This window comes from Balaenoptera ricei, chromosome 8 (assembly GCF_028023285.1).
Source record: "Balaenoptera ricei isolate mBalRic1 chromosome 8, mBalRic1.hap2, whole genome shotgun sequence".
Taxonomy (NCBI): Eukaryota; Metazoa; Chordata; class Mammalia; order Artiodactyla; family Balaenopteridae; genus Balaenoptera; species Balaenoptera ricei.
The window spans coordinates 112,193,434-112,205,699 of record NC_082646.1 but is presented as its reverse complement, the minus strand read 5'-3'; the positions used below and the strand labels follow the sequence as shown (position 1 = coordinate 112,205,699).

General features: G+C 62.7%; 1 protein-coding gene across 5 annotated transcripts in view; it reads left to right on the top strand.

Annotated features, from left to right (window-relative positions):
• The window catches only part of KCNQ1 (potassium voltage-gated channel subfamily Q member 1), a 350,251-nt gene extending 338,594 nt beyond the window's left edge, over positions 1 to 11,657 (top strand). For 4 of the 5 annotated variants that reach the window (XM_059932319.1, XM_059932318.1, XM_059932316.1 and 1 more), the window contains one exon: positions 10,329 to 11,657. In XM_059932319.1, coding sequence (XP_059788302.1) covers positions 10,329 to 10,559 — 231 coding nt within the window. In that variant the 3' untranslated portion in view covers positions 10,560 to 11,657. The remainder of the gene's footprint in view (positions 1 to 10,328) is intronic. The other variant, XM_059932317.1, reaches the window with a different exon arrangement.
• The last annotated feature ends 609 nt before the right edge of the window (positions 11,658 to 12,266 follow it).

The following is a 12,266-nucleotide window of genomic DNA, read 5'->3' as shown; positions in this document are numbered from 1 at the left end:
CAGGAAGCTGTGTGCTGCCTGGGGCCCCCTGAATCTGCCACTGCCCCCTCCTTAAGCTGTCCCATGAGCCTTCCTCCCCGAGGTCCAGCCAGGGCAGCCTCAGTGGGCACAGTCAGGCGGTGGTTGTGCACGACTCTGGGCACAAACGTGGCCCCCGCAGAGATGCGGCTGGAGGGAGGAGGTGGCTCAGTGTCCAGGAGTGTGGACTGAGCACATCGGTAAACACAGCACACGCAGAGCCCCTATGGGGCTTTCGTCCTTGGGGGTGGGGGGCGGGCAGCTAGAGACGGAAAATATAATAAATAAACCAGTGACGTCAGTGTGAGTCCTGGAGGAAAAGACAGTAGATGGAGGACGGGGGCAGGTCGCTGCATTTAGCTCAGGGCCTAAGGAGGTCTCGTGGGGAAGTGAGCCTTGAGCAGAAATGTGGGCGAGGTGATGGTGTGAGCCACGCGAGAATCCAGGAAGACATCCTGGCAGCGGTGGCAGAGAGAAGAGGCGGGAGCAGGGCAGAGAGGAGGCCTCATGCTGGAGCTGCCTGGGCGAGGGGTGACAGCTTGGAGCCTCGGCCCAGACTTTCTTTTTTGTTCAGAGCTCAAAGTGGGGTTTCTCAGAGTTCTGAGCAGAGAAGCAAAATCTCTCAGACTGGGGGGCTGAGGGCAGAGGTCACTGAGGTTGTCCAGGTGAGCTGGTCCATGCTCCCCTGGCCACCTCCCCTGCTGGACCTGCCGGATGGAGCCTGCAATGTCTTTCACCTCAAGAAAGAACAGCCCTGCCACCCACTAGCAACACATGTCATTAAGACCGCCCTAAGTAAGACGGTTCACTGTAGACTGCAAAGCATGTACAAAAAGAATGTTCCAGCTCCATGGGGAAAAGACAGATCCTTCGGTGAAGTGTAATGTATCGACAGGCTGATCGCTGAAAACAGGCCTGCAGCTCAAAATCAGTCCCACACCGTTCAATGATTGAAGGGTAAAATACAAATCTAAAAAGTCCTAGAAAAAAAATGGTTCAGGGTCGGAATTGGGAAAGCTACTCCAAGCGTGCACAAAATCCAGAAGCCACAATGGAAAAGACAAACAACTCTGACTACATAAAAAAGTGAAAAAGTAAATAAAACTTCTGTATGACATGAGCACAAATGATAATCATAATTGCCATAAACCAATTCACAAGACCAATGGCACACTAGGAACAAACATTTGTGATGTCCATGTCAAAGGACAAACTTTCTTAATATACAAAGAGCCCTTACAAATCAATGACAAGGAAAAGGCCTGGCCAGCGGCACCTTGGGGAGGGAAGGAGCAATGGGCTTAGAGGACATCTGCCCCCCACCCCACTACTGGGGCCCTGGGAGATGGCAGAGACCTCATTTTCTCATCCAGCAAATATCTGTGAAGCACCAACTCTATTCATCCCAAGTGTATTTAGTGAGCACCTACCATGTGCCAGGCTCTGGGAGACCCTCTGGGGAAGTGAACGTGACAGCATGGTCAAAGGCCTGGCCGCAAGAGCTTTCAGCTGGTGGTAGGGAAGCCCACTCTCAACATTTGAGCTCAGGTTATATGTTGTGGTGGAGGACGGTTTTCCAGGCAGAGGGAATGGCAAGTGCAAAGGCCCTGAGGCAGGATCGAGAGGACTGTGCCCAGGATCTGAGAGAAGGGTGTCAGGGAGGACTGTGAGGGGGCTGCGCGGAGCTCAGGGGCTGTGGATGGAGGTGAGATTTCACTCTGCGTGCACTGGCAATTCTGCGGAGGGAGACAGCTCAGCCTGGCTGCTGCTGGAGTGAACGGGAGGGGGACGGACCAGTCAAGTAGAGGCGATTCCAACAGCACAGGCCAGGGATGCCACTGGCCTGGGCAGGGGGCGTGGAGGGGGCGGTGTTGTATTCAGAGCGTGTGCTCTCGAGAGCAGGTGGGACGTGGGTGAGCGCCAGGGGAATCCAGTGTTTTGCTGTGTGGGTGTCAGCACCACTTTCTGAGATGGGAGGATGGGATTGCGGGCAGGGCGAGTCTGAGTTCTCTTTGGGCCCTGCTGCACCAAGATGCTGTTAGACCTGCTTGCCAGTGGAGACGGGGTTCTGGGGCCCCCGGGAGAGTGCAGAGCTGGGGCAGAGCGTCGAGGGTGTCTGTGTAGGGATGGTGCCGGCAGACGGGGGTCCTTGGGCTGGGTGTAGAGGGCCTGCGAGATTGTCCCGGCTGCGGCGGATGAACACTGGAGAGGCGGCTGTGGTTTACGATAATGATCCTGAGACCCGCCCCCCTCAGCAGTCATCCTGGATGGACGCAATGCTGAGGGTGCCTGGCGGGCCCCAGGCATCTGTGGGGCTGCGCCTGGGCGAGTGTGTATCGGTGGGGCAGGTAGAAGGGTCTTCTCTCCATCGTGACACTCTCTCAGAGGGGAGCAACCTGCACTCCTAAGGGGTGGTCAGCAAGGGTCAGCCAGGAACTGGCAGGCCCCCAGAAGGGTCTGGGGTGACCAGGACCTTGACCATGCTGTGCCGAGGACCCAGCTGAGGCATGGCTGACTCTGGTGACGGCTCAGATCACCTGCCACCCCGTAGCCAGAACAGTGAGAGATTTGAGGGACAGTGGCTAGGACAGAGGCCTTGGTCTACAGCCTCTGAAATGCCCACCCTGGCTGATTCATGATGCTGAACCAATGCACCAGTCCCAGGGGCCAGGGCACAAGTGGCTGCCACATCGCCCACCTCTTCTGGCCAAGGCTCACCCCTTGCCTGGACTCCGCCTGGGCAGAGGACCCTGGGAAACAGGCCGAACGGCTGGTGTGTTGGTGACCAGGGGTTCCAGAGATGGTGGCATCTATCTCCCAGTTAGGAGAGTACGCTTGGCACCCAACAGAGCCCCCATGCTGAGTGGGGCCCCCACTGCTCGCCCGCCGAGCTGCCCCATCCCAGCAGCACCACCACCTGGTGGAAGGGCGCTCACCTCCGTGGCACGTGCAAAGGCCCAGGGGCCCAGAGGTCCAGGCGGATACGCTTGCACCCTTTGGCAGCTCAGGGAATGATTTGGTGGACGGTACAGGGAATTGTGCAAAACCACAACCGAGGCGGCTCATGCATTCTTGCACATGCAGTCTCCCTGCCCTTGTAAAGCCCGAGTACTCGTGTACACACACATCTACACGTACACATGCCAGCTGGCCCTCAGGCCACGCTGCATGCAGGCAAATTACTAACAATAATTACAGTAATGGTCAACAGGAGACTTAATCAGAATTTGCCAGACGCCAAGCACTCTTTCCAGTGGTTTCCTGCATTAATTCATTCAATCCTTACAACATCCTACTGAGGGAGATTCTACCAGCATCCCCATTTTACAGATGGGGAAACTGAGGTTCAGAGAGGCCAAGTGATTCACCCAAGGTCACCCAACCAGGAAGTGGCAGAGGCAGGACATGAGCCCAGACAGCCTGTCCGTGTGCCCAGGCCCTCCCCGCGGGCTCTGACCCGCTGCCCTGTGGCCCGCACACCCAAAACGCGTCCTTCCCCAGGGCCTCCCGCAGACCAGCGTGCACACATCCCGCCCCGGCCCACATGCCCAGCACACGTCCAGCCCAGCAGGCTGTGGGCCGGGCTCCGAGGCCGTCTCCTCAGCAGGCTGGGTGCACCGTGCACCGCAGGACAGAGAGCTCGGCAGGCCAGCCGCCCTGAGGACTGGCAGTAAAACCTCGGCAGCTAGAAAACACGGCTGATTTTTCTCCAAGAGCTAAAGCACTAAAACAAAGTCATAAACACAATTACACCGTCTCCTGCCATAAATTACAATGTTATGAAGCGCTGTGATCTATTTCCACTCATACCCAGCTCTGTGAGACCCGCCAGCCCCACGGGCTCTAACGAAAGGATGATTTATGGGTGTTATTCCCGCATTCTCGCCGTGGGGGAGGGGCGTTCCCAAACTCCCAGGAGTCAGGGAGGCCCAGCGCCAGGGGCAGGGCCCGGGGGCCGGGGCCAGGCTGCCCACCAGGCAGGGACCTCCCCCCAGGACAGCTGGCCCTAGGCAGGCAGGTACCCCGCACCACCTCCCCCTTCCCCCTTGGCAGAAAGTTTCCCCGGGGGCTCTGGGCTGTGTAGCACCCACCATATTCGTTCCACAAATGTGAACTGGGCCCTCTGTGTGCCCTCAACGACAGGCAGAGGAGTGGGGCTCCTGGAGCCTAATTCTAGTGGGAGAACCAGCTGAGGAGTGAGCAGATACAACCGCAGGCCAGGGGCCTTGGAGAAAATAAGGGCCAGCGTGGGGATGGTGCGGGGCCACTGCAGAAGGAGGGACGTGGCCACAATCAGTGCTTTTGGTGAGGTCCGAGGGTGGAGGGTGGTTGATGCAGGCAGGGGAGCAGCTGGGGAAAAGGGCCTGAGGCAGGCATGTGCTGCCATGTTTGAGGACCAGCAGAGTGGCCTGGAGTAAATGCAGAGGGAAGAAGGGCGGGGGAGGGGGGGGAGGCCATAGAGCAAAGGGGGACAGGTCTAGGGCCACAAGAGGGACTCAGGTTTCTCCTGGGAGTGAGGTGGGAGCTCAGGAGGCTATGAGTAAGGCAACGATGTGACCTGGTTTGTGTTTTGAAAGGACCACATTGTGGGGGAAGGCTAACCTGGCAGGCTACTGCAAAAGGCCTAGCATGAAAACTTGGCGGTCTGGCCTGGGCTGGGAGCCAGTGAGGGGTGGGCAGGGGTTTCCCAAGTTCTGCTGACAGACAGAATGTGGAGCATGATGCTGAGATTTTGGAGTGTTTTTCTGGGATGAGGAAAATGTGCAAGGAACAGGGTGGGTGCTGAGAGAGAGAGAGAGACCTCAACAGAGGTGCAGGGAAACCATGGTTTTATGGTCTGAGTTCAGGCCTGAGGTCCCCAGGGGTCAAGCGTGTGGGTCTTGGATGTGTCCCTAGCCTGAGCCTGGGTGCTCAGGGTCAGAGGACAGCAGACCGCAGCTGTCACATCAGGGTGGCCCTCCTCCTGCCATGGTCTAGCAGACACCAGGACGCAGCCCGTGCCCCTCCCCTTGGCGCTCTCTCCCAGTGACATCCGTTGCCCTAGACGTGGGTGCTCAGCATCACCTGCATGTGCTGCAGGGCACAGGGGGCAAAGGTCACAGGTCACCGTGACCCCCACCCCCACTCCCCTCCCTCACCAAGCAGCAGCTTGCAGAGGGAGGGCCAGGGCCAGGGGTGGGGCAAGAAATGGCATTCTATGGAGATGGAGAACCCAGAAGTCCCGGGGTGTGGGGTGGGGGGGTGGCCCAGGACCACCACCTGAATCCCACTGAGCAGCCACGAGGCCCAGGGGGCACAGTGTCACTTCTCAGACTGAGTCCTTCCTGGGTCCAGCAGGCCCGTCGTCCAAGGCTGTGGCCGGGCTCTAACAGGGGTGGGAGCGGGCACTCCTTCCACCCATCAGAATTCACCCATCATACCCTGTGTCCTGCCCCGTGCTGGGGGCTTCTCACAGACTGTATGTTCGGGAGGGGGCAGGGTGGACTGCCCACCCGGGGGCCTGTGAGGTGTGGCTGGGGCCCTGGACAGGGAAGGCGGGCTTCTGCCCTGAGCTGTCCAGCACAGGGCTCCCTCTCTGGGCGGCCAGGATGGGGAGCGGGTGGAGGTGTGGCAGGCTCAGCACCCCTGCCACGGGCCACCGGACCTGCCCCGGCTGTGAGCGGGCCCCACCTGGTCCCTCCAAGCCGCGTCCAGGGACTCAAGGCCCGCTGTGCCCCCGGGCCTCAGCTGTGTCACCTGTCTAATGGGCTCAGGAGCAGCGGGGAGCAGGGGCTTGTGACCTGGGCAGTGCTGGGCCTTGCAGGTGCCACAGGCCTGTGGCCAGGGCAGAAGCGGGAGACAGGCCAGCAGCAGCCCCTCTGCAACCCCTGCTCCCTGACCTCTTCGCTCCCACGCTCCCCGCTGTGTGTGAAGGCGGGTGAAGGGGGCAGAGCCGTGTCGCAGGGTGTCAGGAGGGCTGAGCGGGCCTGTGCACGGACACACTGAGCAGTCATGGCCGTGTCCCTGCGCCTGTCGCCGGCGTGTGGGCTTGGGCAGGGCTCCCTGGGGCTTCAGGCCCCCGCGCACCCCGTGACATACCTGGAACCCCCAACTCCCTGCAGAGTTGAGACTGGCCCCAGGGCTGGCACCCAGCTCAGTGCCTGGTGTTTAAGTATTGTAAGCATTGCCCCCGAGAGTGGCTCAGTGACTCTTGGTCCAGCACAGTCTGCAAACAAGAGGGTCCAGAGGTCTTTTGCCCTGTGACCCTGCAGAGGGCCCTGGGCTGTCCCAAGAGGAGCCCTGCCTCCCCCTTTAGATGTTGACCCACAGGGACCCTGGGGCACCACGAGCTGCCCCGCAGGGCAGGGGACTCCCTCCCCGCGAGCCCCAGGCCTCGGTGTCCCCCACTCCTGCCAGTCTTTGGCCAGTGTGGCCGAGAGAGCCCAAGGCTTGCACGTGGCCAGGGCCATCGGCGGGTCCAGAGCTGGGATCAAGGCCGAGCAGGTTCTGCAAAAATTTCCCTTGAAAGACTCTTTTTCAAGATTTTCTTTTGAAAACAAATTCATAACCACATCAAACAGGAATCCCGTCGCCTTGGGTTTGATCACCAGCCGCCCGGGGCTCTCTAACTGGCTGTTATTCTAATTGCTTTTTTTTCTCTTCCGAGGGCCGGGAGTCGTCTTATGGTTATTAATTTGGTGAGTGGAGGCAGGGAACAAGGGAGCTTTTGTTGGCCTTGCCCTTTAGTCACTATCAAATTGCAAATAATGACGAGATCCAAGATCCCCAAAACTGATGTGCCCCAGCGGCTCCCGGGGAACGCCGTCCTGGTCCCCGAGCGGGCACTGCCTTCCTCTGAGGGTGACAGCACCTCACCTGGGCACCTGCCCGGAGGGACGCACTTCTCTGCGGCTGGGGTTTGGCTCAGGCCGCTCCCTCCGGCCGAATGAAGTGCTCACTGGGTGTCACCATCGAACAGGAAGCAAGATAAAGTCACTCTCCTTGGGAGGAGGAGAACCCAGGGTAGGGGGACCCAGGGACCATCTCTCTGGGACGCGCTCAGCCCTGGAGAAGCGTGGCAGGTGTGAGTCACACTCACAGAGCCCGCGGGCACGGGCTCCTACACGACTGTCCTGCTCCATCCTCAAAAACACCCGCCGCGGGAGGAGCAGAATGCCCCCACTTCCCAGCTGAGAAACGGAGGCCCAGGGAGGCCAGCACGGAGGCCGGGTCTCAGCGTGGGGTCTGACTTGGCCTCCTGGACCAGCCTGACCGGGCTCACGCCGCACTGTGGGGACAGGGGATCGGCCGCTGAGAAGGACGGGAGCCCCCCCGGGCCGGGGCCACCACCGGGCCCTGGGGGCTGGGCAGCCCAGAGCCAGCGACCAGCAGCCGGCAGCCCCGGGAGGTGTGGGGCACCGAGGTCAGCCACCAAGCTCCGGGCGGGGGAGGAGACACGGCTCGGGGTTGGGGGCTGGGCGGGCTCCGCAGGGCTTGGCCCACCCACTGATCACCACGCCCTGAAGCTGGACCAGGCGAGCGATGGAGAGGATCCCCGCCCATCAGGCGTGGGGCTGGGCAGGCGGCAGGACCCTGCAGGGGGCCAGGAAGACCCAGGGGGACCCTGAGGGTGGCCAGAGGACCAGGAGGACGCGGCAGGTGGCCGGGAGGCCTTGGCAGGAGTCTGGTGTGGCCTGCGGGCTTCCCCACTTGCTCTCTCTCCCGTCCCATCAGTGGCGGCCTGTTAACGCTCCTCCCCAGACCCGCTCCTCTCCTGTGCGAGAAGGAGGGGGAGGCGTGAGGCCCAGGCTTCGGGCCAGCTCTGGGATTCTGGCCCAGATCCGAGCTCGCCCCCAGCGCCCCTGCCACCTCCAGCAGTCTGGCTAATGGGAGCATGTCCCCTGGGACCAGGGAGCCCGGTGAGCCCCTCAAAGCCCCATCTGCCATGAGCAGCAGCCCAGGGGGCCGAGGTGGGCTTGGAAGCAGAGCAGGGCGAGGGCAGCGGCAGAAGTGCCCCAGGTGGCCCCCTGAGGGCGAGCTCGGCCTGGGGCCAGCCTCCCGCCCGCTCCCCGGTGGGGGCTGTGCTGTCAGCCCCCTGGGATGCGCCCCCTCTCCCGTCGTGCCCAGCAGCCCCACCCCTTCCTGAATCCCAGCCATTCTTCCATTTCCTTTTTTCCCAAGAACACCCTATAAAGGCTTCCATACCCACTTGCCCTGCTGGGGGCTTCAACAGATGTTCAAGTGCCATAAAGTGAAAATTTATGAAACCACAAATTTTCTTCTGTAATGTATTTGGTGCTCTAATTGATGCCAAACCAATCAATACCCAAGCCGGGGCCTGCACAGTGGAGCAACATGAAGCTTGCCGGGACCAGCCTCGTGCAAGGCTCCTTCCAGGCTACCAGGCGTGTAGGGTCCCCCACGGGTCTCCCAGGGCATAGGCGGTCGGTGGGACTGGGGGGCCGGTCCTGCCAGCGGCCGGAGCTCCAGCAGTCTTGGGCCGAGGAGAGGGTCCTCCCCAGCCCCCCTTGGCTGGGCTGCAAGGGTCCCAGCCAGAGACCCCAAACGAGACTCTTCTCCTGGGGCCTCGGGGCCTGCGTCTGTGGGTGGCCTCAGCATATGGTGGGACTAGGGTGTCAGGGAGGCACCCGGGGGAATGCAGGGGTGGGGAGAGCTGAGTGAGGGGCCCAGGCCCTACCCCAGCTAAACCAGAGAAGCTCTGCACCCCTTCCCTTTATAGCCTGGGCTCCGGTATCAGATGTGTCTGGAAAAATAGGTTAGGCCCCCCTGGCCTGGGTGAGGGGGCCTCAGACATGCAGCTGCCCCTGCCCCAGGCCCAGGGGCAGCGGAGGATGTCTCAGTCCCCCGCACCGTCTGAGGAGGCAGAGGCGGGCAGGGGAGCCCAGGAGGTCCCAGGAGACAGCACCGGCCTCAGTGCTGCAGCCGCCACCGTGCGAAGCTGGGGACGTAGGTCACAGGCCCCACCTCACGGGCAGCCGTCCTGATAGGGGGGCTGTTGCTCCACGTTCCAGCCCCCCATCCTGCCCTACCTGCTGCTAGGTCTCAAGAGCGCCCCGTGGCCCCGACTCAGGAGAGAACCCTCCCCTCCTCCCGCTCAGCCAGCCCTGCCCCTCCCCCCTGACTCAGCGTCCACAGTGGGAGGGAGGCTGGGGACTGCCCCACCCCCCTCTGAAGCCGGACCCGGGCCCACCCGGGGACCCAGCTACACAGGATTTGTGGCCTCTTCAACCAACAGCATCTTCCCCGGGGGCCGACCCGCTTGGCCAGCACCCAGCTCCGTCCGGTCCTGGGGTAGGGATACTGCAGCCAGCAGTGGGGCCCAGATGGGTCCTGGGGCCGTCTGGCCCAGGGCGGCTCAGAGCACATACATCATGGACCATGTGTGTGTCCAGGTGGATGGCCCGCCCCAGCCAGCTTGGCCTGCCGCCGTCCTCAGCCCCAGCGTTGACCCTCGGCTGAGCCATCCCTGGGCTTTTACCCCCAGCCACGCTCTCCCCTGAAGCAGCTCTGTGTTCCTGCAGCTTGGCCCTTATCGGTGACGATCTGGCCACCTCCGCTCCCTCCCCCATCATTTCTAGTCTTTCCAGTGTTCCAGGTACCCAAGGCGGGTATTATTTTCTGACGGAGACCCTGGGGGAACCACCCCCAAGGGCACTGCAGGCCCCCAGGGTGAGCCAGGCCTCCTCCCGGCTCGTGCCAGGACGTCTGCTTCACCCCTGCCCCTGCTCTGAGGGCCCTGGGGTCCTCTTCCCACCCCCTGGGCTCACGCCAGCCCCACCCCGTCTTGGGCATCCAGCGGCCCCTGCTAAGTACCTGCAGCCCCAGGTCCGTCCTCCATCCACCTCCCCTCCAGCTTCGTGGGGCGACCCCACCTCGTGGGGTGGGCAGCCCCAGTGCTCAGCGCGGGAAAGGCCTTTGGGACAAGCATGGTGGGCATGTGGCCCTGGCTGACCCCTGGGGATTGGTACGGGTTTGGGGGCTCAGCTGGGAAGACGGTGGTGCCCCTGGCGGGATGGCAAGAGCGCCCTGAGGCACAAGCCCTGCTGGTGGGCGTGGGGGGCGGGGTAGACGGCAGGGGAGGGGCCCCGCCCCGCTACCTGCTCAGCCACTGGTCTCAGGGGAGGGCTGCAGAGCGGGGCTCCCTCCACGCACGTGTGTGCACACGTGCAGACCTGCACAGGGGCCACGGACACCCACACACACACGGGCGTGACCAAGGCCAGGCCCCGCCCCTCCCCTGGCCCTCAAGCAGCCCAGGCCTTGAGGCCACCTGCACGGTGCCCGGCTCACCTCTGACCCTGTCCCCGCAGGTGACGCAGCTGGACCAGAGGCTGGTGCTCATCACAGACATGCTGCACCAGCTGCTCGCCCTGCACCACGGAGGCGCCCCCGGCGGCCGGCCCTCCAGCGGGGGCGGGGCCCAGGTGCTCCAGCCCCACAGCGGTGGCTCCATCCACCCCGAGCTCTTCCTGCCCAGCAACGCGCTGCCCACCTACGAACAGCTGACCGTGCCCCGCGGGGGCCCCGACAAGGGCTCCTGATGGGGGCTCGGGGCCCAGGCCTGAGAGGGGAGGCCCGGAGGAGCCCCGCCCGGCCCAGCCCACCGCCCGCTCAGCACAGGCACCCCTAGGCCTCAGCCCCCTCTCGAAGGCCCGAGAGAGCAGTCCCGCTCTCCAAGGCCCCAGACACCCGGTGGGCTACAGGGCCCTCTGGCCTGGGCTGGGGGGCTCGCCAAGACCGCCTCTTCCCAGCCAGCGGGTACTAGAATTTGGCTGGGTGTTGGGAGGAGGAGGGGCCTCTCAGCTCTGAGACTGGGGTCCCCCACATTACTTGCATGATACTCGGGACAAAGCGGCAGGGGGTCAGGCCGGGCATCCCAGGCACTTGGTCTGTCCCATGTCTGGCCAGGAAGCAGCACTGCAGTGTGCAGGCCCCAGGGCGCTCCTGAGGGGAGACAGAGGGACGGCCTGGACAGGGTCTGTGAGGGCCCCACCCCCAGCCTCAAATCCAGGCCCAGGGGGACCCAGGGAGAAGGCAGGCAAGGCAGGGCAGGGCAGGCCCAGCCCATGCCGAATAAAGGATGCCCACGGGCAAGGCCCAATCAAGGCCCGAGAGCCCGTCGGAGGCCCCCGGGCCTGGGCCTGACTCCCCCACGCTCCAGAGATGCTGACTCAGGCCAGGAGCTGCTGGGGATCTGCTCCTGAGGCCGCAGCTCCCAACGGGAGGGACATGCCCACCGCTGTGGCCAGAGCTCTTCACGGGGGGTGGACCGCCCACCAGTAGAATGGGGGTGCTCAGGTCCCCCACTTTGGACTGGCAGCTTCTCCTACCCATTCCGGAGAAAAGAGGAGGGTCCCCAAACCCCGCTCTGCGTGCGGGCCTCACCTCCAGCTCCCTGCCTGGTCTGAGCAGCTGGACAGACACACAGACGGTCGCCTCCCCAACCAGCTACTGAGCCGCAGGGGAGCAGACGGGCATCACCGTCTCTGACGAGACCCGTCTCCTCCGGGGTGCTCCGTCTCACCGAAATCAGAATAATCTGTGGTGATCTGGAATCTGTGCTTTAATGAATTTCACAGTGTGATTTTGATTCTTAATCGTTCAGGTTTTTCCTAATAAACGTGGAATCACAAAATTGATCTTGCCCTGCTCTCGCCTCCTTTCCTGGGGGAGCAAGCGACCCATCTTTGGGACAACCTGTCTTCCCGTGGAGCTGCTGCCCACCCCTCAACCCCCCAGCACCCCTCACCCCGTCTGCGCCCACCCCGGTGAGGGGGCCCAGAAGCCTCAACCCCCTGGCCTGGTGTTCCTGGGAACGGGGTTGGCGCCAGTGACCCAGGAGCACCTGGAGGCCAGGCTGTTCCTATCCCCCCACCCAAGGTCGGGCTCCCGCCCACCCGCTAAGCCTTTGCTCTTGCTGGTGCCTTTGCCGGGAGGTTCTCCTGTCCCCTCTCCATCTGTTGAAACCACTCCCTTGGTCTCCAGCCAGGCTCAAAGCCCCCTCCTACAGGAAGCTCTCCCTGATAGCCCTTTATGAGACCAGCCCCACCCCCAGGTCTTGGGACCCTTCAAGGGGGGAGGGGTGAACAGGTGGGGTCATCGCCCCCAGACAAGCAGATTGGGGACCCTGTCCTCAGAACTCACATCCCACACGCACTTCTCAGGTCTCGGGCTTAATTCTTAACTCCAGGACAGCACCTGCCCCCACTCCCACCACCAGCCTCCCACTGCTGCCCACGGGCATCTGG